The 23,752-nt window shown below is 44.3% G+C and overlaps 1 gene segment (V, D, J or C); it reads right to left on the minus strand.

Moving 5' to 3' along the window:
* The window catches only part of LOC121028914 (T cell receptor gamma constant 1-like), a 30,308-nt gene extending 20,555 nt beyond the window's left edge, over nt 1-9,753 (minus strand). The window contains 2 exon segments of the C gene segment in view: nt 9,082-9,400; nt 9,496-9,753. Coding sequence covers nt 9,082-9,400; nt 9,496-9,538 — 362 coding nt within the window.
* Between the last annotated feature and the right edge of the window lie 13,999 nt (nt 9,754-23,752).

Consider the following 23,752-nt stretch of genomic DNA (forward strand, 5'->3'; position numbering starts at 1 on the left):
TTAGTTTGTATATATAATGTTTGGTATGGATTGAGGTTTATTTATGTATTTATTTTTACATAGATGAACAATTGTTTCATAATCAGTTGTAGAAAACTGTATTCTTTGTCCATTGGATTTCCCATGGATTTTGTCCATCTTTGTTAGGAGTTAGGTAAGCACTTCGGTGTTGCCCTATTTCTGGATTCTGTTCCTCTTACCTATGTGGGTATGATTTCACCCAAACCCCTTTATCTTGACCATTGTAGCTTAATAGTAAGTGTTTAAACTCTTTTCAAAACAATTTTGGCAATGCTATGTTTTCTGTAATCCCATAGGAATTTTGCAACCAGTTTATTGATTTCTATGAAAAGTTTTTTTGGGATTTTGGTTGGGGTTACATTAAATCTATTTATCAGTTTGGAGAATGTTTGCCATCTTAACTATATTGAGTCTTCCAATCTATGAACATGGTACATCTCTTCATTTATTTAGTTCTTCTTTGATTTCTGTCATTAAAGTTTTATTGTTTTCAGGGGCACGTGGGTGGCTCGGTTAAGCGTCCAACTTAGCCTCGGTCATGACCTCATGGTTCGTGGGTTCCGGCCCCAAGTCAGGCTCTGTGCTGACAGCTCAGAACCTGGAGCCTGCTTTGGATTCTGTGTCTCCCTCTCTCTCTCTCTTCCTCCCCTGCTCACACACACTCTCTCTCTGTCTCTCAAAAATAAATAAACATTAAATTTTTTTAAAAAAAGTTTTATTGTTTTTAGCATACAAATCTGTTTTTGCTCAAATTTACTTCTATGTATTATAGAGGTTTTTTGACATTGTTTTTGTTGGTATTGTAAATGATACTATTTTGTAAATTTCTGTTTCCAAATGTGAATTGCCAGGATATGAATTACAATTGATTATTCATCTCACATTCTATTGTATTTTGTATAGTCGTCCGTTAGGTGTATGTGTCATCATTTATTCCACCACTGTCCCTATGTTTGGATATTTATATCATTCCCAACATTTTGCAGTTACACAATGAATAACTTTATCCATTTGTATTTTCACATTTTGAAAGTTGTGCCTTTAGAGTATATTTCTAAAAAGTGTTTTTACTTGACAGATAAATGCATATAAACTTTTGTTATATATTTCCAAATTTCCCCACAAAATGATTGTATTTTGCACCAATGTATGATTGTCCGTTTTCTCCCACCGCTTCACCAACAGAATGTATTGTCAAACTTTTAAACTCTTGCCAATCTCATGAGTGAGAAATGGTATCTCACTGTAGTTTTTATGGGTACCCAGAAAATCAAGGGAGACAGCCTTGATTGTGTGCTGGTTTGGGGATGATGAGATTGCCTTTACTATAAATAAATTTATAGTAAATAATTTTTAACATTTTAAAAATCAGTGAAAGTGCACAGAAATAAAAATTATCCATCACTGATGGATAATTTACCATCTTAAAACTTTTAAATTTACCTTTATTAATATACATACATTCACATAACTGAGAGCTGACCATATATGCAATTCTTTGCTCTTTTATGTTTCTCAACATTTCCAAGTTAGGATTTTCAACTTTATTCCTTAAAGTCACCATTTTTGATAGACATCTAGTGTTTCATATTTTGAGTGCAACACTGATATGCTTCACCATTTGCCCACCATGGACACCCCCGGGAGGGTAATGAGAAGCTGATACAGCTTCAACCCTTTTGTATTACTCATAAATGACCCTGTACTTTTAGACCCTGACTTCTCCGACTGTGAAGTACGCAGGGATCCTGCAGGAACCTTGTGAAACAAGATCGGCATTCAGGAGGCCTGGCTGAAGTTTGATTTTCTGCATTTGTAACAAGCTCCTAGGTGAAGTGGAGGCTGCTGGTCCATGAATCAAATGTTGGGCACCAAAAAGTTAGAAAACGCATCCAAATGATTTCATTTTCAAATAGGCAATAATAACCCATATACTCACTGCAATGCCCCAATATATTGAGCATGAGGCATGCCCCAAGCGTCGTGAGAACTTTATAGATATTATTGACGTTACTTCTCTCAGGACCTCCTTCAGGTTAATATGTTTCCATTTTAAAATAAGGAAAATGAATCAGAGATATGTTATACAATTTATTCAGAATAAGTTCATAGATGGGGAGGGTGGCTATGTAATGAAGGGACATTGAAGAAACACTAAAAAATAGGGAAACATATAATAACAATAAATGTCACTCTCAGTGTATCATTCTACAGTGGTGATTGACAAACTTTTTCTGCAGAGGGCCAAATGGTAACATTTTAGGGTTTCTGAGTCTCTGTTGCAACTACTCAATCTGCAATGTATTGCAAAAGCCGCTATAGACAATTTATGAACATGTGGAGAAGGTTGTGTTTCAGTAAAACTTTATTACAAAACTAGGGACTGCTGGGTATGAATATAGTTTGCTGACCTCCTGTCCCATGGCAACCATTATGGTTAATTGTAGTGTTTTAGTGTTTCAGTATTTCAGTGTTTTAGTGTGTGTGTGTGTGTGTGTGTGTGTGTGTGTGTGTGTGTGTTTTATGGGAGATACAGAGTAATAATATTATTACACAGAAAATTAAAAATTCATTAACAATTTAAAGTGTGTCTTATAGGGGCACCTGGGTGGCTCAGTTGGTTAAGGGTCTGACTTTTGGTTTGGGCTCAGGTCATGATTTCACAGCTCATGGGTTCCAGCCCCACACTGGGCTCTGCATTGAAAGTGTGGAGCCTGCTCTGGATTCTCTCTCTCTCTCTCTCTCTCTCTCTCTCTCTCAATCTCTCTTGCCCCTCCCCATTTGTGCTTGCTCTCTCTCTGTTTCTCTCAAAATAAATAAATTAATTAAAAAATAAAGTGTGTCATATATACAGGTATATTCTATATTGTTACATAAACAATCTCATCATTAAATGTACAAAATCAATACAACAGTGACTGTTATGTATACATAATAAAAAGCTTTTTGTTACAATATGCAAAATATCTAAAGGTACCAAGAGAATTAAAACTACCTTTCCCGGGACATCCACTGTTGAAACTTTGAAGAATTCCTTTGTGTTTGTTTTTTTAATGTATTTGAGAGCTTACTATATAAACCATCTTGATGCTTCTTTGCTCAATAAACAGCTTTTGTTATGCCTATCTTTCCTCGTAGAAAAATTCTGGGGACCCAGAAGTCAGAAAAAAATTGACTGCATAATAAAATTCTCTGCAGAAAATTCTCTGCTGATTGTCTCTAAATATACACCACGGGGATCAATTTAAATAACTCTGTGTGGCTCCCAGGGATGGAATATGCTTCATATTTTTAAAAAAAGAATGTAATCATTAAAAGGATGGTTAAATTCTCTATTTCTGTCCAACATGCCTGCTTCAAATGTTTTCTTTGTTTTGCTTTGCTTTGCTCATCAGATTTTGTAATCAGACAGATCTGGACTCAGATTCCAACTTGCTCCTTATTATCAGGGAACTTAATTTATCAAAGTATCAAATTTCTAAAATATCTATAAAATTGAGATGATGATAATAATTAATAGTTATCTCACAATGTTGTTATTAGAATTACATAACAAAAAGTATATGAAGTACTTAATACACCACGTAGTACATAAGGAATGCTCAATTAACATTAGCTATTAGTATACTTATATCAAAATATCACACTATATTTCTTCATTTTCATATGGAACTGAACTACTTTTTTATTTTTATTTTTATTTTTTAAATTCTTTAAAATGTTTTTATTTATTTTTGAGACAGAGAGAGACAGAGCATGAGCAGGGGAGAGGCAGAGAGAGAGGGAGACACAGAATCTGAAGCAGACTCCAGGCTCTGAGCTGTCAGCACAGAGCCCAATGCAAGGCTCGAACTCACAGCCTGTGAGATCGTGACCTGAGCTGAAGTCGGAGGCTTAACCGACTGAGCCACACAGGTGCCCCGGAACTGAGCTTCTTGAGAGAATGAGTACACATTCAACTCTGTACACATAAACTAATTAATTCTTTGTTTTGGTTTGGATGAACAAAAAAAGAAGTAGAGTGAAAGGAATCTGTTGACCCATTGACTGCAAATTCTATGGCTTTCAGAATATAACTTCAGATTTTTGGCAATCATTCTGGAACTTGAATTTAGAAGTTAAAAAAAAAAAAGACAACAGAACCACAGTAGGCTGGAATGATCAGGTTGTGATTGAAACAGTTAAATATAATTGACTCAAAAGTGACAAAACAAGTAGATTAAGAAACTACAGAAAAGATGGATCAGTTAAAACAAGTGTGGGAGGTGGATTTTGTTAACATTCTGAAAGTGACAGGCATTTCTCTAGTCTTAGTTATTTAATAAGAACTGGCATTGTTTCACTCTTGTACATTTGTTTATTGTATTAACATCCAGAACACAGAACTGGATACATCATAGTATCAGTTCATAAAGCACTACAATTATTTATCTACACATGGATCTCTTTTATGTTATTTATTTTTTTTAATTTATATGTTGATAACTTACTGAAAAAGTCAATAAATCCATTATTTAACAGAAGGAAAAAAAACATTACAAATAATCTACATGCTCCTTTCTTAGTTCATCAAATAGAAAGGCACAGAATTTAATGATAATCTCTCAACACTTAATCCAGTTTCCTGTTTTGTTACTGAAGGAACAGGGAGCATCTTGTTCCGTTAGAGATGGGACCTTGGTGGCTTTGTGGAAACTGAAATGAAACAAACTAGATAAAATCTTCCCCCTACTCTCCAGCTTGTTCTACCAAGTTAGAACTAACATAACCCACTTATTTGACCATCTGCTTGATTTCTTCCTTTTGCTCCTCCAGATGGACTGTCCACCTCCGGTTACCTTGTCCTGTGCGTTACGAGGTGGACCCTCATGGACCACATGGATGGGTTTCCTTATTCTCTGGTTGCTATTTGGAAGCAGTGGAAGCATCATGAGGAGGCTGGGAGTTGGGAGCAGAGTGAGCTCAGGGTTCCCTCCCTGACGGTTGGGTTGGCTGCAGCATCCCCCGGGGCCCAACATATAAGGTCATCTACCCCAGTGACAGAGCTTTATGCTCAGGAAATAAAAGGTGCAGGGGGGAGTGGCCATTCCCTTTTATACCAATTAGCCCACTGGAGGAATCTGTTTCTTTTCTCCCAGGGCCCTGGATCCACAGGCTTGGAAATCTAGTGCTCAAGAAGGAATGTTTTTGTCTGGTGACATGGTGATGATTTTTTAAACTTCAATTTGGATTTGCCACCATTAAAGAGAAATCAGAGCAAAGATGCCCATTAGTGGAATCCATAGGGGTTAGTCTCAGGGGGTCACAGAGTAGGGTGGGGAAAGGTGGGGGGGAACAGAAGTTTCCAGCAGAATCCACCCTTAATGTCCCTCAGTATCCACACTTGTTCTTTGACTGGGAGACAAATCCACACCCCCAAAGAAGGGGACCCCCAGAGTCCTAATCATAAGAGAATGAGGGAATCACCCTCCTGCAGCCCCTCATAAGACACTGGATTCAGACACGCGTCACCCGGGGGAAGGGGGTCACAACTCCGTCACCTGCACTGGCGCTGCTCCCACTGCTCTTCCGTGTCCCTGTCCCCTCCTGACGTCCCTCTGTCTCCCTCGCTGTGTCCAGCTCTTTGCCTTTCTCATTTCCTGTTGCTGTCCGTCCCTCTGCGTCTTTGTCTCCACGTCTCCCTTTCCAGCGGGGTCTCCTCCTTCTTTATTTCTCTCTATCTCTCCTCTGTCTCCTCCTGATCTCTCTCTCTCTCTCTCTGTTTCTCTCTACATGTCTCTTATTTGTCTCTGTGTTTCTGTCTCTGTTCATCTCTATCTACCACCTAGTTTCTATTTCTATTTCTCTCTCTCTTATTGACTTTACACACTCTCTCTCCCTCTACCTCTCCTTCCACGGTCACAGTAGCTACTTGAAATTCTTCGTTATTCTGACATCTGTGTATTTCCCTGTCTTCTGATGACCACTTCCTGTCCTCTCAGCGCCCTCTTCATAGGAGCCTCTTTGTCCATCGTCCCTTCTTCTCTCTGCTTCTCTTCTGTGTCCCCTGGGGCCTGTGGGATGCAAGCCTGTGGTCTGTGCTAAGGGGGCAGGATGGGCCCAAGCTCACAAATGCACGTTTACTCCTTCAGTATCTCCTGATGATCGCACCTGCCACATATCAAGTGATCAGAACGATAATGGCAGTGACAGAACTGTCCCCAACATTGCTGCCCTGGGGGACAAGGTCATCACATGCACATGAGTGCTTATATTTCTTTCAGCTGGTTGTGAGGTGTTACCTAGTGACAGTGTGAGAAATAGTCTCTTTATCGTGATTTATTATAATGTCCTACGATTTCATGACCTCGTAATGGGTCTCTCTATGTTGTTTTGTGACCACAGTGAGGCAGGTCAGTAGTGTTCGTAACAAGCCATACCTCTCTGTATGGACTGGTTGGCCTCTGGCTGGTTTGTGTGGCCAAAGTGTCCTGGGTGAAGCTCACCTTAGCCAAAAGGAGAAGGGCAGGAGGAAGAAATGACTCCAAACATAGACTTGTTTCTTCCTCCACAAAGGGGGTGTTTCCTCCCTGTACAAGGCCACTGTCCTCTCAGGCTGTACATCAAAAGCACAATGGATCCACGTGGAAAACTGAGATTGACATGGACTTGGGATCACTTCTCATGAGAGTGTCTTCGTATTTATCTCACTTCTCTCTAACTAAACCATAATAATCAGGTCTCAGAGACCCCTCTGTGGAGTCAGGCACTGAGAAGGTGCAGCAAGACGAGAGGGTTGGGTTGTATTAGGAAATGGGGATGACAAATGAGGGGACCACCCCCAAGAGGGAGGGAAGGTGACTTTCTGCCCCCTAAACCCTCCCCCCCTCACACACTTCCTGCACTTGCTGGAGGCCTTAACCTTGACCCGGGACTTCAGTAGAGGGTCCAGATGTTGTTTGGGCTCCTTCACAGACAGGCATGTCTTTTTTTTTTTTTTTTTAAACGTTTATTTATTTTTGGGACAGAGAGAGACAGAGCATGAACGGGGGAGGGGCAGAGAGAGAGGGAGACACGGAATCGGAAACAGGCCCCAGGCTCCGAGCCATCAGCCCAGAGCCCGACGCGGGGCTCGAACTCACGGACCGCGAGATCGTGACCTGGCTGAAGTCGGACGCTTAACCGACTGCGCCACCCAGGCGAGGCATGTCTTAAATATAAATCTTCATCCACAAAAACAGAAGCTCATCGAGATGGAGGAAGATTTAGCAAATCCGAGAAACCAATTAACTTCCAATCATTTAGACTTCCCTTTCATTAATCATTTTTGCCAATGCTATTATGTCACATAAAGTTGGAATTTTCAATTGAAAATGCATTTAATTCAGCTTAGACCTCCTCAGAGAGCTTTATCTTCCCCCCACACAGCAGGGCCTTTCTGTTTGGGGCCGGAGAATCAGTAAATAGCTTTTCTTTTCCTTAATTTCTCTTCTTTCTTTTTTCTTTTTTTTTTTTTTCTTTTGGTCAAGAGGTTGACTAGCTTTATTAGAAGTTAGTGAACATAGTGATATATTTTTGGTATAATTTTGCTTTAATACAGAAATCGGTCACGCAACGGTAGCAGTTAAACCTCCTCACTTTACAGAGGAGAGAACAGAGGTCCAGGGAAGCTGGTCCCCAAATCCCATATAGAGTCACTTTCAAGGAGACGGGGAAGGCGGAGGGCCTGGGGTCTCGTCCAGGGCCAATGCGTGCACCTGCCCTGAGGATCATTTCCCCCGCAGGAGAGTGAGCGCCAGGCATGGGTGAGGGTGCTGCGAAGTCAGCCACACTGTTTCCTGGGCTTCTGATCAAAGAGTCTCTCTCTGCACAGGAACCAGCGGTGGGCGGGGCGGCAACTTAGAAACTGGAGTCAGGAGCTGCCTTCCAGTCTCTGCTTGCACCCATTTTGTGCGGAATCCCCAGAGAGTCTCTCGGCCTTGAAATTATTTGCACGATATTTTATTCCTGCATTCTTCAGGGGATGTGGTCAGAATCTTAAATGGCCATCCGTCACAGCCCTGTTCAATAGAAATAAGTGTAAGACAGAATTTGAGGGACAAATTAATAATTTCCTAACTGCTGTGTTAAAAACAAAGTTAAAGAAATAATTCTCAGACGAATTTTATTTAGTGAATGATACCCAAAATAGTATTTCAGTGTGCAATCAATACAGAAATTTTTAAGGATATATTTCATCTTCTTTTATAGTCTCCAGAATATGATTTGTATGCTACACAAGCAGCCCATCTCGGCGTGGACTAGTGCACTGGCTACATTTCAAGTGCTCAGTAGCTACATGAGGCTGGTGCCTGGTGCTTGTGGCTGCTGCCTTGAGCAGCTCAGATCCTGCTCCAGATGCTTCAGAAGCTCCACCCTGGACAATCTTTAGAAAAGTGTCTCTAGGTGGGCCTGGGAGGCTCAGTTTGCTAAGTGTCTGACTTTGGCTCAGATCATGATCTCATGGTTGGTGAGTTCGAGCTCCACCTAGGGCTCTGTGCTGATAGCTCAGAGTCCCTCTTGCGCTCTGCCCCTCCCCCAATCATACTCGGTCTCTCTCCCTCTCTCTCCCTCTTTCTGTCAAGAATAAATAAACATTTGGGGCGCCTGGGTGGCTCAGTTTGTTAAGTGTCCGACTGCAGCTCATGATCTCGCGGTTCGTGAGTTCGAGCCTCGCATTGTTCTCTGTGCTGACAGCTTGGAGCCTGGAGCCTGTTTCGGATTCTGTGTGTCCCTCTCTCTCTGACCCTTCCTCTCTCTGTCTCTCTCTCAAAAATAAATAAACATTAAAAAAAAAAGAATAAATAAACATTAAAAACAAAGTGCCTCCAGACTGGACAGCTCCCTGGTTCTGCACCAGGCTGCCCACCAGGGGCTCCTTAGCCTCCTGGGTTATGCGCAGTGGACCCGCGGAGAGGGCGTGAGTGTCAGGGGTACTGACCGTTGACCCCAGGAAGCCCCAGGGACCCAGCAACCCTGGGAGGTCCGGGCCTGGAGCGCCCTGGGAGAGCGAGACTTTTTGCTCAGGGAGCAGAGCAGCGCGCGGGGCTGTGAGCTTCCCAGGCAGCACAGTAGTACACGCCCTCGTCACTCTTCTGCAGCTTCTTCACTGACAGTTCACAGCTGTTGCTTTCCTTGCCTTTCTTGGCATCGATTTTGTCCGCTTCCAAGCCCCCATACCTCTGCACATGTAACCTTGACATGTCCAGCATGAGGATCCTCTTGGGGTCAGTCCCCTCCTGGTGGAGGTACCAGTGGATGTAGCTGACGGAGGCGCTGGCTTGGCAGGAGAGGGTGGCCGAGCTGCCCACACGCCCCACGGCCACAGCCTGCTGAGTCAGACTGATCGCTGCCTCGCCACCTGCAAGGGGGACAGTGGTGAGATGGAGAAAGATAGGAGCCTCAGCTCACCCCACACCAGGGTCACCCCGCACCAGGGAAGGAGTTGGGACCTACCTGGAAACAGGAGGGCACACAGGAAGGCGAGGGGACCCAGCATGGTTCTGCTTCCCCGCTGGTGGGGAGAAGCCCAGGGTGACCTCTCAGCTGCACCTGCTGGACGGAGACTGACTGGATGGGTGGCAGAGGGCAGGTTAGGGTCTGAGCTCTGCTTCCCTGAGGCACCTGCAGGCACTGGTGAGAGAGAGGAGGGAGGGAGGAGGGAGGGAGGAGCCAGAGCGGGGACAGGTCTGACCACAAGAGGGAGAGGGACCACCAGTGGTCAGGGTGCTAAGAAACACTGAAGAACTTTGGTGCAGTTCTAATACTAATAATAGCACCACTAAGAATAGCAATTTTTGATTGGACATTGACTTTGTTTGAGCAGAGCACTAATAGGTTTCTGCTCAGTGTCTCTTCCAAGGCTGCATGCCTAAGGCGAATCAGGTGGGATGACAGCCGGGTCTGGCTGGAGACAAATCCCAAGCCTCAAATGGCCACCTGGCACTCACAGAGCAATGGGTGTGTGGCCTCCCTGGGGGGCAGGGACAAGCAGAACAGCAATTCCCCCCTAAAAGGCACGGGGCTCCTGAGCAGGCACTGGAGCATTGTCCCCAGAGGTGGCATCAGGAGATTAAATGCCCTATGCAGTCATGGGCGAGCTGTTTCTCCTCCTTTTCCTCATCTGTCAAAAGGGACCTCGTTCGTTTGCAGGCAGAGTGAACAGGAAATGTGAGCAAAGCGTGTAGCCTGTCCCAGGTGCATAGACAAGGCTCAGGAAATGTTGGGGACGCGTGTTTCACCTCAACGCTGGACTATTGGCAGTAGTTTTCTGGGCAGTAGATGTTTTCTCATAGCATAGGATTAGTTTTGAAAAAAAGGGATGTTGGCTTGTGTGGGCACACCTGTGTGTGTGTGTGTGTGTGTGTGTGTGTGTATCCAAAGGAAGAAGCCTGCATTGACCCAGGGGTGGTGTAGACCAGGCAGTGGGACCAGGTCCTGCAGTCCCAGGGTCAGATCCTCAGAAATGCTAAAGGTGGTGCCTCGTGAAAGGGCAGCTGAGGAATGTGTCTGAAATGAAATTTTGAGAGATAAAGTTTGCATTGACTTCCAACTGAAAGGAATATTCCTTTTCATTTATGGCAAGTATACCAAGGCTTCCTGGGTATAGTTATAGTAATTCGTTATACTCATTATACCCTGACCTCCTGGAGGGCGAGGCAGTGGGGACAGCCAGGAAAGGGACTTGGCTGGGCTGGAGGGCTGGGTCCTGCAGCACCCATGACCAGACCCAGCTCCCGTGCTCCTCCTCCTGGTAAAACTGGAAGGCAGACATGCTGAGCTATAAACCGGGATTCAAGGCTCATGTGTCCCAAAATGCAGGTTGGGGTAGTGCTGATTTGGTGAGGTGTTGACTGGAATATTCTGCTAAAAGAATATTCCAGGCCAATCATTCAGACCCTCAGCAGGTGTCTAGGGCAGCTGTGCTTATTAAGTATTAAGTGGAACAGAGAGTGACAACGGGGGAGACATCTGACCAGCAAAACGGCAGGTGGAAAGAGTCTCAATATAGAAGGTGAGCAGTGTGGGTGGTGACAAATTGGGTGACATTTTTCTTCCTGCTTTCTCTATTTCCTAGATTTTCACTGATAGGAAAATCTTACTTTGGGGAAGAAAATCCACAACCTTCTCTTCTTTTATGAAAACAAATCTTATTTCACATGGTCAGCATTCAAAAATCTGTTTCTCTCAATGACTTTTACCATGTTTGTTCAAAAACTGCTCAAATTAAAGGCCCAAAATTGTTGGCCATGACCATCCTTAGTGGGTAATGAAGTCTGCCCCAAACCTCCAGCCAAATACTCTCTTGGGTGTGTCAAATGGCAAAAGTGAAACAATTTAGTTTGTAGACTGTGATGTCCTTTATTGAAAGAAGAATAAACCACGGTTTGGGGCATTCAGTGCCTCACAAGCAGTGGACACGGTTCCCCAGGGATTTGGGCAAGAGGGAGTCTATAGAGCCTTAGAAGCGGCCAAGGGGGAACAGGCAGGATTAGGTGGGGTTCAGGGATCTCCCTACAAGGCTAGCAGGTCACTGAGGGAATAAGGAGAGAGCTTTTGGCTCAGGTTGATTGGCTGGGGTCACATATCTGATCCCATTTAGAACAGGGAAATCATTACAGATTCTTGGTGATGGGGACCGGCTGGCTGGGATATACTGTTTCTGGTCAAGGGCAGCATTGACAGGGACAGGAAAGGGACCTACATTTCTGCTTGCTGACCTGGGACCCTGGCAGGAGCGGCTCCATCCTGGGCCTGGAGATGTATGTCAGCAGGTGACCATTGTTCACCTTTCCTCTACTTCTCTTCCTGCTGTGGGGCGTCCCTCCTCTTCTCTAAGTGGCATTAAAGGTCATATTTCTTAAAAGATGCTCCTGTTTAAAGAAATAATAAGGAAAACTCTTCAGCAGGAGAGAAAGAGTAGCCACCTTTATGTGGAGAGTGGAGAGTTCTGATCAGGACCCCACTGACTCCAGGAAGAGAGAAATTACGTTGCACTTGAGGGAGCAGGACGTCCTGTCCCCCCAGGTCATCCCGCTGCTGCCTGAATGAAGCTGCTCTGATGGCCCCAGACCTCAGCCCCAGGGGAGAGGCGGCTGGGTCACAGCAGGTGTGGACTCAGGCAGACCCTGCACAGAGGGCCAGGTGCTGAAGCTTGGACCTGCTCAGTTAACCTCTGAGAGGCTGGCGTGCTCGCCTCACCTGGGGCAGCTCCCCTCCACCCAGCAGAGAGTCTGAGATCTCGTCCAGTGTGACCGCTTCCCTTGGTCACGTGGAATAAATGGATGCAGACATGATGTCAACTTTCGGTGAATGGGACAAGCCCGAAAGTCCAAAAGAGGAAAGATATTTGTATATTTTGATAAGTGGACTGTCCATAAAATATTCTTCCTTTTTTCTTCCTTTTACATGTTTATAACACTTTGTGTTGAATCCACATTTTTTCTAAAATTTATTTCTCATTTGTTAGATTAATAATCTCATTTTTTAAAAATTAAATCATGGGTAGCATCCTGGACATTCATACTTTGCTACAGAATCACAGAACTTTAAACACTTCAAGCTGAAGAATAAAACCCTCATTCCAGATGCCTCGTTGTTTCTCATCTTTAAAGATGAGAGAACAGCTCCCAAAAGCAGGTGATTCCTTCAATATAACAAGATCATGAGCAGCTGAGGCAGGATTCGAACCCCCGTCCCTCCTCAGTACCGTGAACACATCACATTGAGTGGACCTGTCATTTCTTTTTTTTTTTTTTTTTTAATTTTTTTTTCAACGTTTTTTATTTATTTTTTGGGACAGAGAGAGACAGAGCATGAACAGGGGAGGGGCAGAGAGAGAGGGAGACACAGAATCGGAAACAGGCTCCAGGCTCTGAGCCATCAGCCCAGAGCCTGACGCGGGGCTCGAACTCACGTACTGAAAGATCGTGACCTGGCTGAAGTCGGACGCTTAACCGACTGCGCCACCCAGGCGCCCCTGTCATTTCTAATTCTGTATCTACATCAGAGCACCCACTACATCTCAACGCTGGGACCAGGCCCTTTTTCAAACATAAACATTACTTTCGTAACCCTTGAGAGTTGTAAAATTCTGTGAGGCACACATTAGTATTCCCAGTCAACAGATGACGACCATCAGGCTCCTTAAGACATTCCTCACATTGGACTTTGGAAAACAGCTGAGCAAATCTGATAATCATTGAACCAGCTTTATTAGAAGAAATTAGGATCAGTTATGTTGGTCTGCATTGGACCCTTCTCAAAGGTAAATGTGTGTGTGTGTGTGTGTGTGTGTGTGCACTCATAAGCCTCACAAAGGTTGTCAGATTTACAGGAAAGTGCAAAATGCAATGCAATATTTGGACATAAACTACAATGATTTTGTTGTTTACCTGGAATTCAGGGAAATGTAAATCAAATCCACATTGAGCTAGCACCTCACACCTGATAGATGGCTGTAATCAAAAAGAGTACAATAACAGGTGTCATCGCAGAAGCTGGGAAGGGAGGAAGGGCAGGGACTCTGGCTGACCATCCTCTGCCCAGGGACCACACAGGGGACACGAGGCTGTCGCAGGAAGAGCTCCAAGAGCCGACTGTCCCAGGCAAGCGTGAGTGTCTGCGGTCCCGGAAAATCCCTGCGGTCCCGGAAAATCCCTGCTGGGCCAGATGGGGCATGGTTTCAAAATTAAGAAAGTATAAAACTACCATCACCTAGAGCAGAAAGAGAATCCTTAAAACAAGAAAAGTAGTGAGAAATCTCCTCCACCAGAATGTTAAAGAAGCTATAAGCTACAGCACAGAAAAGAGGGCAGTATTGGCCCCCGAGTTTATTCATGAGCACAAGGTGCCCTAGAGGAGGGGGACGGGGGGAGAGAGAATGAAAAAATCTTAAATTGCATCCTGTGGGCTTAGTGTTGTTAGTGGTGATTACAATTTGTTTATATTCGTATTTTTAAATTCATGTTGAGAGCGTTACTTAGCAAGATGTCAGTATAAGGGGAAAATGCAAATATACAATTTTTAAGGATTAGCAAAACTGTGATCTATAGTTGAATCCTCATCTCTAAAAATTACTCCCTTTGTAGATATCCACTGAGAAAAGTGAAAGCCATAATAACCCGGAACTCTGAGCACTCCTGGCATCTATGTTGTGGGATCAAACACCATTTCTTACTACGAGCACCAGGGCTCAGGTGAGAAATGACTGAAACCATGGGGCGCCTGGGTGGCGCAGTTGGTTAAGCGTCCGACTTCAGCCAGGTCACGATCTCGCGGTCCGTGAGTTCGAGCCCCGCGTCAGGCTCTGGGCTGATGGCTCAGAGCCTGGAGCCTGTTTCCGATTCTGTGTCTCCCTCTCTCTCTGCCCCTCCCCCGTTCATGCTCTGTCCCTCTCTGTCCCAAAAATAAATAAACGTTGAAAAAAAAAAAAAAAAGAAATGACTGAAACCAGAAATGACACAATAGTACAGAGTCACCACGTACGCGCCCGTCTCCATACAAACTACATTTCAGGACAGCACAGAGCTGACGAACGACAGCTTCACTTCATGGGCTCAGGATCATTACATGAGGGAGAAATTAGAACTGGAGAAGGAGGGAATCGCCCTCCTGCAGCCCCTCATGAGACACTGGATTCGGACACGTGTCACCCGGGGGTGGGGGGGGTCACAGCTCCGTCACTTGCACTGGCGCTGCTCCCACTGCCCTTCTGTGTCCCTGTCCCCTCCTGACGTCCCTCTGTCTCCCTCGCTGTGTCTAGCTCTTCACCTTTCTCATTTCCTGTTGCCGTCCATCCCTCTGCGTCTTTCTCTCCACATCTCCCTTTCCAGCCGGCTCTCTTCCTTCTTTATTTCTCTCTATCTCCCCTCTGTCTCCTCCTGCTCTCTCCCTCTCTCTCTCTGTTTCTCTCTACATGTCTCTTATCTGTGTCTGCGTATCTGCCTCCCTACATCTGTTTGGCCATCTCTAACACCCAGTTTCTATTTCTATTTCTCTCTCTCTCTTATTGACTTTCCACTCTCTCTCTCTACCTCTCCTTCAATGGTCACAGTAGCTACTTGAAATTCTTCCTTATTCTGTGCATTTCCCTGTCTTCTGATGACCACTTCCTGTCCTCTCAGCACCCTCTTCATAGGAGCCTCTTTGTCCATCGTTCCTTCTTCACTCTGCTTCTCTTCTCTGTCCCCTGGGGCCTGTGGGATGCAGGCCTGTGGTCTGTGCTAAGGGGGCAGGATGGGCCCAAGCTCACAAATGTATGTTTACTCCTTCGGTGTCTCCTGATGATCGCACCTGCCACATATCAAGTGATCAGAACGATGATGGCAGTGATAGAACTGTCCCCAACATTGCGGCCCTGGGGGACAGGGTCATCGCATGCACACCTTATATTTCTATCAGCTGGTTGTGAGGTGTTACCTAGTGACAGTGTGAGAAATAGTGTATCATGAATTATTAGAATGTCCTACGATATCATGACCTTGAAATGGGTCTCTCTATGCTGTTTTGTGACCACAGTGACATAGATCAGTAGTGTTCATAATGACCACGTGCCTCTGTATGGAGAGTACTTGGAAAAAGGCTTTGAAGATGCTATATATTTAATATATGTGTATGAGATACCATATGTTTTAGAATATTATTATCAGGGTGTCAATAACACTGAATTACACACTGTGTTCCTTGCATAGAAGATTAGAAGAAACTGTCATGAACAGAATTCTCACGCAGACTGGGCCGGGACACGGATGGGAACGTGACTTTATGCAAGCCACTACTGAACACACTGGACTAAAACAGGGGCTGACAGTGGGGGAGAGAGGAAGCCTCACTAGGGCCCAGTTCACTCTCCCGGGCCCGGTGCTGCTCGGGGCCGCCCGCAGCTTCCCAGAAACCAGCCCCGTCCCCTGCTGGTGCCGGGGCGGGGCTGGGCCAGGGCACTTTCCAGAAGAGTTGAGGGCAGCCCGGAAACCTCAGCCAAAGCTCCACATCCTGCCTGCCTTTCCCACGGGCTCCGTGGCTGCCAGGTGCACGCGGCCTGCAGGGACCTGCCCGTTCAGACGCCTCCACGTGTGGCCAGCCTTCCAGACCCGCTTGTCTGGTGAGCGGTCCAGTCGTGGGGTCCAGCCAGGGGCCCCAGCTCTCTGGGAAGCCGACGCTGTGATCTGACACATGGTGGCTGAGGGGAGAGGTCCTTCTCAGCACAGAGCTGCCAAACAAGGACACTTTGGAGAGTCTGAGTGACACCTCCTGAGTCTGTGGGGATTTATTACATTGACAAGGACAGAATGACAGCTCCAGTCCAAGCCCTGCCACTTGGAGGATGTGTGTCCTTGGAAAGTCACTGTGAATGGGAATAATAATGCCTACTCTGGAGACATCATCCACTAAGGGCAAGAGATACAGCCAAGGTGGTTGCTTTGTAAATAAATACGATCAGGCAGTCTTAAGTGTAATTCTTACGACCATTTGTTCCTTGTAATAACACGTCAAGGTACTTCTAACAACCACATATGACAGATCAACTAATTGGAGTCTGAAGACATTTCATCTGCTCAGGGTCATGCAAGTCAGTCAAGGAGCCTTGACTCAAACCCAAGTCTAACAGAGTCCAAAACCCATCACAGCATCCACTGCATATAAGTAGAATTCCATGTGTACATATAGTTTCTTTTAAGCTCTAAAAAGTAAACAGCCATAAAGGAAATTCCAAAGAAGTTGCAGAACTCGAGAATTTCTCTCACACGCCAATAAGCAAACAGCATGAGCCATTCTTGAAGAGCAGTCATTTGGGTGACAGTGCTGGACTCCTGAACGTAGTAGAGATTCTTCTAGCACTGCTGAATTAGTAGTAGTTTGCTTTTTGTGATGACCAATAGTTTGGAGGTCATAACGGCAATCGTTGATCCCTTAAATGATACCAAATAACCTATTGAATGTCAAACACTGCACATATTCATTCCTTCCTTGCAAGCATAAGTAGGTATTACTCATCCCATTCTGCAGATGAGACAGAGGTGTATTTGAGCTTGCCTAGCTGAGAAAGAGCACAGCCAGAACTTCGAGTCGGCCAGGGTCTCGTGGCCTGTGCTCTAAGTAAAATTCTTGGATGTTTGCGATTCGGGGCTTAATTTCTGTCCTCAGTGAGCTGTTGCTTTGAATGCAAAATGTGATGTGGTTCTACTTCCCTCTTTTTCTCAATATTGTGCTTCCTGCTTAAAAACCATGGTACTTTGCTTGTTACTTACGCTGACTTCTTGCACCCCCTGCTGGCCATTGCAGGTATGTCCTACACTTTATAATCCCTGGATTCCCAGCAAGTGAATTCTCTCACAGGAAAGACTCAGCTTAGTGAGTGGAAGAGCCCAGAAATACCAGGCAGGAGACCTCTTTTTCCCCTTGTGTACTCGGTGTGCTTGGGAGTTTTAGGTAGGCGGCTCCTTCTTGTAAAATCCCCATTTCTTCAGGCACAAGTGAGAATTGTCTGATATGTTTGGTGTCCTATGTACTTGTGGAGAATTGCTTGTGAATAAATCTCTGCATATTACTGAGCACTTAGACACAGCAGGTGAAATGTGATGGTTAGAAAGACCTGTAACTGGCTCTGTCTTGATCACGTTTCTCCCCTCTTCTCAAACAACCTTTGCTTCTTTCACTAAAAAATCTTATTTTCTTTCCTGATTCCCATGGACTCCAAGTCAGAGACAAGGGTCATGCTTGGAGAGCTCAGAGTAGGTACTTGGGCTGAGTGTGTCTTTTCCCCTGCGTAGGACAGTACCAAGTACTACGGAGAGTGGCACAAATGCTCAGTCTTCTTAGTAACACTGTGCGGTAACTTCCTTGTTTTCTCTATGTATCTTTTTCCCACATGCAGATGCAGGAATGAGATGGTCTCCAGCAGAATTGCACACAACCATAGTTTCCATCAAGTCAATTGGTACTTTTATTGTGTGAAAATGTAGTCTTCTAGCTTTCATGGAAGGTTGCTGGAAGTCAACCTCATGTATCTTCACCTGGTGACAGAGAAGGTTGACTTTCAATTAGGACTCTGTGTGTCCCCTTCTTTGAGGGAACCCATTTCTCTCCTAGTCAAAGGACAAGCGTGGATGCTGAGGGCCATAAAGGTGGATTCTCCAAAATCTTCTGTTTCATCCCCAGGATCGATGCTCCCCATCCTGCTCTGGGACCCCTGAGATTAACCCCAGTGGATTCCACTAATGGACATCTTTGCTCCGATTTCTATCCAATGTTGGCCAATAGAAACTGAAGTTCAAAGAACCATCACCATGTTACCAGACAAAAGCATTTCTTTTGGGGCACAAGATTTCCAATCCTGTGGATCCAGGCCCTGAAAGAAAAGAAACAAATTCCTCCAGTGGGTTAATCGGAATAAAAGGGAATGGCCACTCCCACCTACACCTCTTGGGTCCTGAGCATAACCTCTGTCCTGGGGTAGAGGGCCCTATATGTTGGCTCCAGGGGAGGATGCAGCCAACCCAAGGCCACCTGTCAGGGAGGGAGCATTGAGCTCACTCTGTTCCCACTTTCCAGCCTCCTCCTGACGCTTCCATTGACTGCTTCTAAACAGTAACCAGAGAATAACGAAAACCATCCATGTAGTCCATTAGGGTCTGCCTCGTAATGCCCAGGACAAGGTAAAGAGAGGTAGACCATTCATCTGCAGGAGCAAAAGGAAGAAATAAAGCAGATGGCCAAATAAGTGGGTCATGTTTCCCATTAAATAACTAAAATGGGAGCACGGGGACCATTTTATCTAGTTTGTTTCATTTCAGTTTCCACAAAGCCACCAAGGACCTGTATCTAACAGAACAGGATGTGCCCTGTTCCTGCAGTAACAAAACAGGAAACTGGACAAGTTTTGCGAGATTATCATTAAATTCTGTGCTCTTCTGGTTGATGAACTAAGAAAGTAGCATGCAGATTATTTGTAATGCTTTTGTTCTTCGGTTACGTAGTGTATTCTGTGGTATTTGTTGACATATTAAGTAAGTCATCATCGTGTAAGTAGAATAAAATGAGTAACCTAAAAGAAGTCCATGTGTAGACAAATGATTATAGCGCTTTATTCACCAATGTCATGAGGAATCCAGTTCTGTGTTCCTGATGTTCTTGAATATAATACGCAAGTAGGGTAGTGAAACAACCCCAGCTCTTATTAAATATCTGGGGCTAGAGAAACGCCTGCTACTTTCATAATGTCGACTAAAATATAGCCTCTCTTGCTTCATAATTGATCTGTTCTCCTGTCTTTCCTTTATCTACTTGCCTACCATCTATGAGTCAACAGTTAACTTTTCAATCACAAGCTGGTCATTCCTATGTACTGTGGTTCGGTTGCCTTTATTTTTTTAACTTCTAAGTGGAAGTTACAGAGTAATTAGCAAAAATCTGCAGTTACATTTTGGACGTGGTGGAATTAGCATTGGTGTGGCTATCTTGTGTTTTATTTGTATCGCATATCTGTGGGTCACCAGATTTCTTTGACTCTGCTTCTTTTCTTTGCTCAGCCAAACCAAAACAAAGAATTAACTAGTTTATGTGTTCAGAGTTGAATGTGTACTCATTCTCTCAAGGCGCTCGGTTCCATATAAAAATTAATAAATATAATGCAATATTCTGATAAGAATATACTAACAGCTAGTGTTAATTGAATATTCCTTATGTACTAGGCACTGTATTAAATACTTCACATACTTTTTGTTATGTAATTCAAATAACAATATTGTGAGATAACTATTCATTATTATCATCGTCTCAATTTTATAGATATTTTAGAAATTTGATGCCTCGATAAATCAAGTGCCTTGATAATTAATAAGGAGCAAGTTGGAATCTGAGTCCAGATCTGTCTGATTACAAAATCTGAGCTCTTGATCTAGACTGGTGAGCAAAGCAAAGCGAAACAAAGAAAACATTTGAAGCAGGCATGTTGGACAGAAATAGAGAATTTATTTAACCATCCTTTTTATGATTATGTTCTTTTTTTCTTTAAATATAAGGTATATTCCATCCCTGGGAGCCACACAGAGCTATTTAAATTGATCCCTGTGGTGTATATTTAGAGACAATCAGCAGAGAATTTTCTGCAGAGAATTTTATCATGCAGTCAATTTTTTTCTGACTTCTGGAACCCCAGAATTTTTCTACGAGGAAAGATAGGCATAACAAGAACTGTTTATGGAGCAAAGAAGCATCAAGATGGAACACAAGGATGTGCTCCTTGATTTCTGCCCTTGGTGCTCCACTCCCCCACTCTCAGCCCACTGGAGAGTGCGGACATATTCCTCATGGGTGCATGGACAAGAGAGTAAAGGACCTCCAGGTCAATCACGGTGACCGAAGTTGCTTTGACCACTTTGTTTGCTGTTTGCTTTGAAATGCTCCTGGACGCACTCCCAGCCCCACTGGTAACAGCCTGATTGTTGCTCAGAAACGGGATAACACTGGTGATGAGAACATGAGCATTAGACCCTATGGTGAATAGTAAGTCATTGTGCCCAAATTTGGAGAGAAGAGGTTCGTGAAGGAGGGAGGCACCATGGTAAAAATTCAAGAATGTTTGGAGACCTCTATACAGAGCGTTAATAACTTTAATCTGCAGAGTTCAGACATTCATGATGGAGTGTTCCCCTCTCTACCTTTGAGGACCCTGTTCTCTAGTATATATAGGTGCCCACACAGAACATACAGCTACCACCCGGCTCAACATTCTGAGATCCAGTCCCCCAAGGCATTTAAAGAGGTATAATAAGTGTTCCTACCCCAGAGGGTTGCTGGGAGGTATACTGAGTTTATATATGCAAAGAATTTAGACTCATGCCTGTCACATAGTAAGAGTTCAACAAAACTATTTCACTTGTCATTATTATTTGTGGCCCTGATTAAAGAGGGTGCAGATAAGACACAACAGGAGTCCACTATGGTGAATGTTCCTCCCAGGAGCCTCTTGGAGCTCAGACGTTTGAAAACAAAACCGCAGCCTTGACTCAAATGGCCAAGATATGCTCACTTCCTCTATGGCTGCCAGGGAGGGCCTGGCATGAAGTGAGGGACAAGTAGATGTCAGGTCCTGAACTCCTTACTGCATTTACGTAGTTAAGGACACTGTTAGACAGCCAATAAGTCATGCTGATAACATGCAGAATGGGATTTAGAAGCAGTGGGGATGTCTTTGGGCTCTCTTCTACACTGTGCACGCTTGGCATTAGAGAAATAAGTGTGACTTTCAGTTCCACCATGTATGATCCAAGAAGCCTTACGTTACATCCTCATCGCTCTGGGAATCACTTCTTGCCTCAAGATAGCATCATTTAGAGAAAACGAGCTGAATGATGTAGGCATCTTGGAAATTGTAAATACTGTACTAAAGACTTAGCTTTTATTTTAACAACTGTCATTTGTGCCAATAAGCTGTAGAATATGAATGATCATTTAAGGATAATGAATATTTAAGGAGCTGTCACTAAAGGGAAGGCACCATGCTAGATGCAGTAGGGAAATTGAACAATGACTAAAACTTGTGGCTGACGTAGCAAAAGTGAAACTTAGCACAGGATATATGAAAGTAACAGGTAACAGCCGGTCAAGCAAGGCAGGACCTGTATGTTAACAAAGTGATAGAGTCATTTCCTGTTACACTCACCCAGATGAGGGAGCGAAATCTCCAAGGAAAGCACATTAATGGTGTTGTTCGTTGAGCGAATGGAACTTTTGTGGGTTGGATGTTAATGGGAGTATGATTTTGTCCCAGTCTTGGCTGGCTGAGGCCCACACTCAAAACCATAGAAATAAGGTGTGCCTGTATCCTACAAGAGGGGCCTAAACCTTGATTCTCAACCGGAGGCAATCTCCCTTCCAGAGGATACTGGCAATGTCTGAAGACGTTTCTGGTTGTCACAACAGGTTGGGGGTGCTATAGGCATCTCGTGAGTAGAGGCCAGGAATGATGTTAAACATTCTACTGTGCCCAGGATATCCCACCCCCATGTCAAAAAAATACTGAGCCCCCAATGGTAGCAATTTTCAGGCTGAGAAATCCTGGCCTAGCTACCTTTCTCAAAGACTTATTGGGAGGTGGACAGAATTCACAATTCCAACGTTTGGCTCTTGTACTACATCCAGCCCAGCTATAAGGGGAGCCTAAATCCTTGGGGACATTGATTCTATGGAGTCTTTCTCTAAAGATACAGTTGGGAGTATCCTGGCTTCTTCCAATGAGGACATGAAGAGACAGCCCTCCCACCTTCACACAAACAAAAGGACTCCCCAGGCCCTGGGGCCACCAGAGATTCAGAGCTGAGATCTGTATAAAGGGTCATGGAAGCATTTGACCTGAGTCCCTAGGGGCAGATGGGCAGAGGGACCAGTGATGACTGTCACCTAGAAAGTCAAAAGGGGATTTCAGGTCATCGCAGACTTGGTAACTGGGGCCAACTTTCCTACTGAAATCAGCAAAATCCTCTTGATGAAATAATAATCTTGCTAATAATCATCCTAAGGAAAACTTCCACCTTTGTAAATGGATTGCTTATTTTGGCATCAGATACATATGGATAAAATTCCCATATATTGCTGGCCATTTAGAGCAATGTCAGAAATGCCTGATCTGGCATCGGGCTCCGAGTCACCCCTCTCCTGTGCTCACACTCCTGGAGGCTCCCTCTCCTCTTCCTGTTCCGGTGTCCCTGGCTCCTCCTTAGCCTTCTTTGTGGGCAGATAGCCTGAGCAGGCAGTATTCACCTGCGAATGTGCATTTGTTTCCCTACTTTTCAGATTGGTTGAGTGATACTTTAAAATTTTTAAATTTCATGTTTTATTTCTTGATAACCTTGGCTTTTCTTGAAATGCTGTTTTGTTTAGATTTGCAAGTGGATATACATAATGGAAGCAACAGAAATATTTGTTTCAATAATGGAAATGATATTTTCACTACAGGGTACCCAGATTTCACTTTTCATGCACACAGGTACCGACAACACCAAATCAGGATTTGTGGATCGAAAACCCTTGTTCAAGATCAATTACAGACAAAGAACCACAACCACGAGGTGCATAAAATTCTGTCCGTTCTGCTTTGGTCCTTAATATAAAACATGCAGAAGTAGAAGAGGACACGATGACCTAGTAGAAAGGCCCCCAGAAACCTACATTACCATTACACCAAGTTAATAATCACACACACCCCTAATCATGACTGTGACCGCATCCCTCCCAACAACTCTGGCCCCAAGCCCAGACCTCAGCCCTGACTAGGCCTCAGCCTCAGCCTGCACTACGTCCTGTGACCTTCTTCGGGTCAATACCTCAGTCTCAGAGGAAAGAGAAAAGACAGTCTGATGGCTGTCGATTGTACCCCCACAGATGCTACCAACTGTATCCCAGATGTCTGGTTTCACCTAACTTCCTATTGGGCTGGATTCCTATTGGACTTGGTATGTTGAAATGGTCTGATTATCTCAGAGAGAAGCAAGGTGCAGTGTTTCATTCCCTAGAGATTTTCAGAAGTGTCAAAAGCTCAGGCTGGCAAAGAACTGCATGGAATTCATATCCATTCACTCCGCTGGCTGCCACATAATGAGCCAGATGTTGTGTGCATCCAGGAGCTCATGTGATCATCATAAAAATCCTGCAAACGAACCTAATTCATGGAAGAAAGAATTGTTGCTTAGAGAGGAAGAGAAATGTTTCCAAA

This window comes from Herpailurus yagouaroundi, unplaced genomic scaffold (assembly GCF_014898765.1).
Source record: "Herpailurus yagouaroundi ecotype Mexico unplaced genomic scaffold, PumYag 100, whole genome shotgun sequence".
Taxonomy (NCBI): domain Eukaryota; kingdom Metazoa; phylum Chordata; class Mammalia; order Carnivora; family Felidae; genus Herpailurus; species Herpailurus yagouaroundi.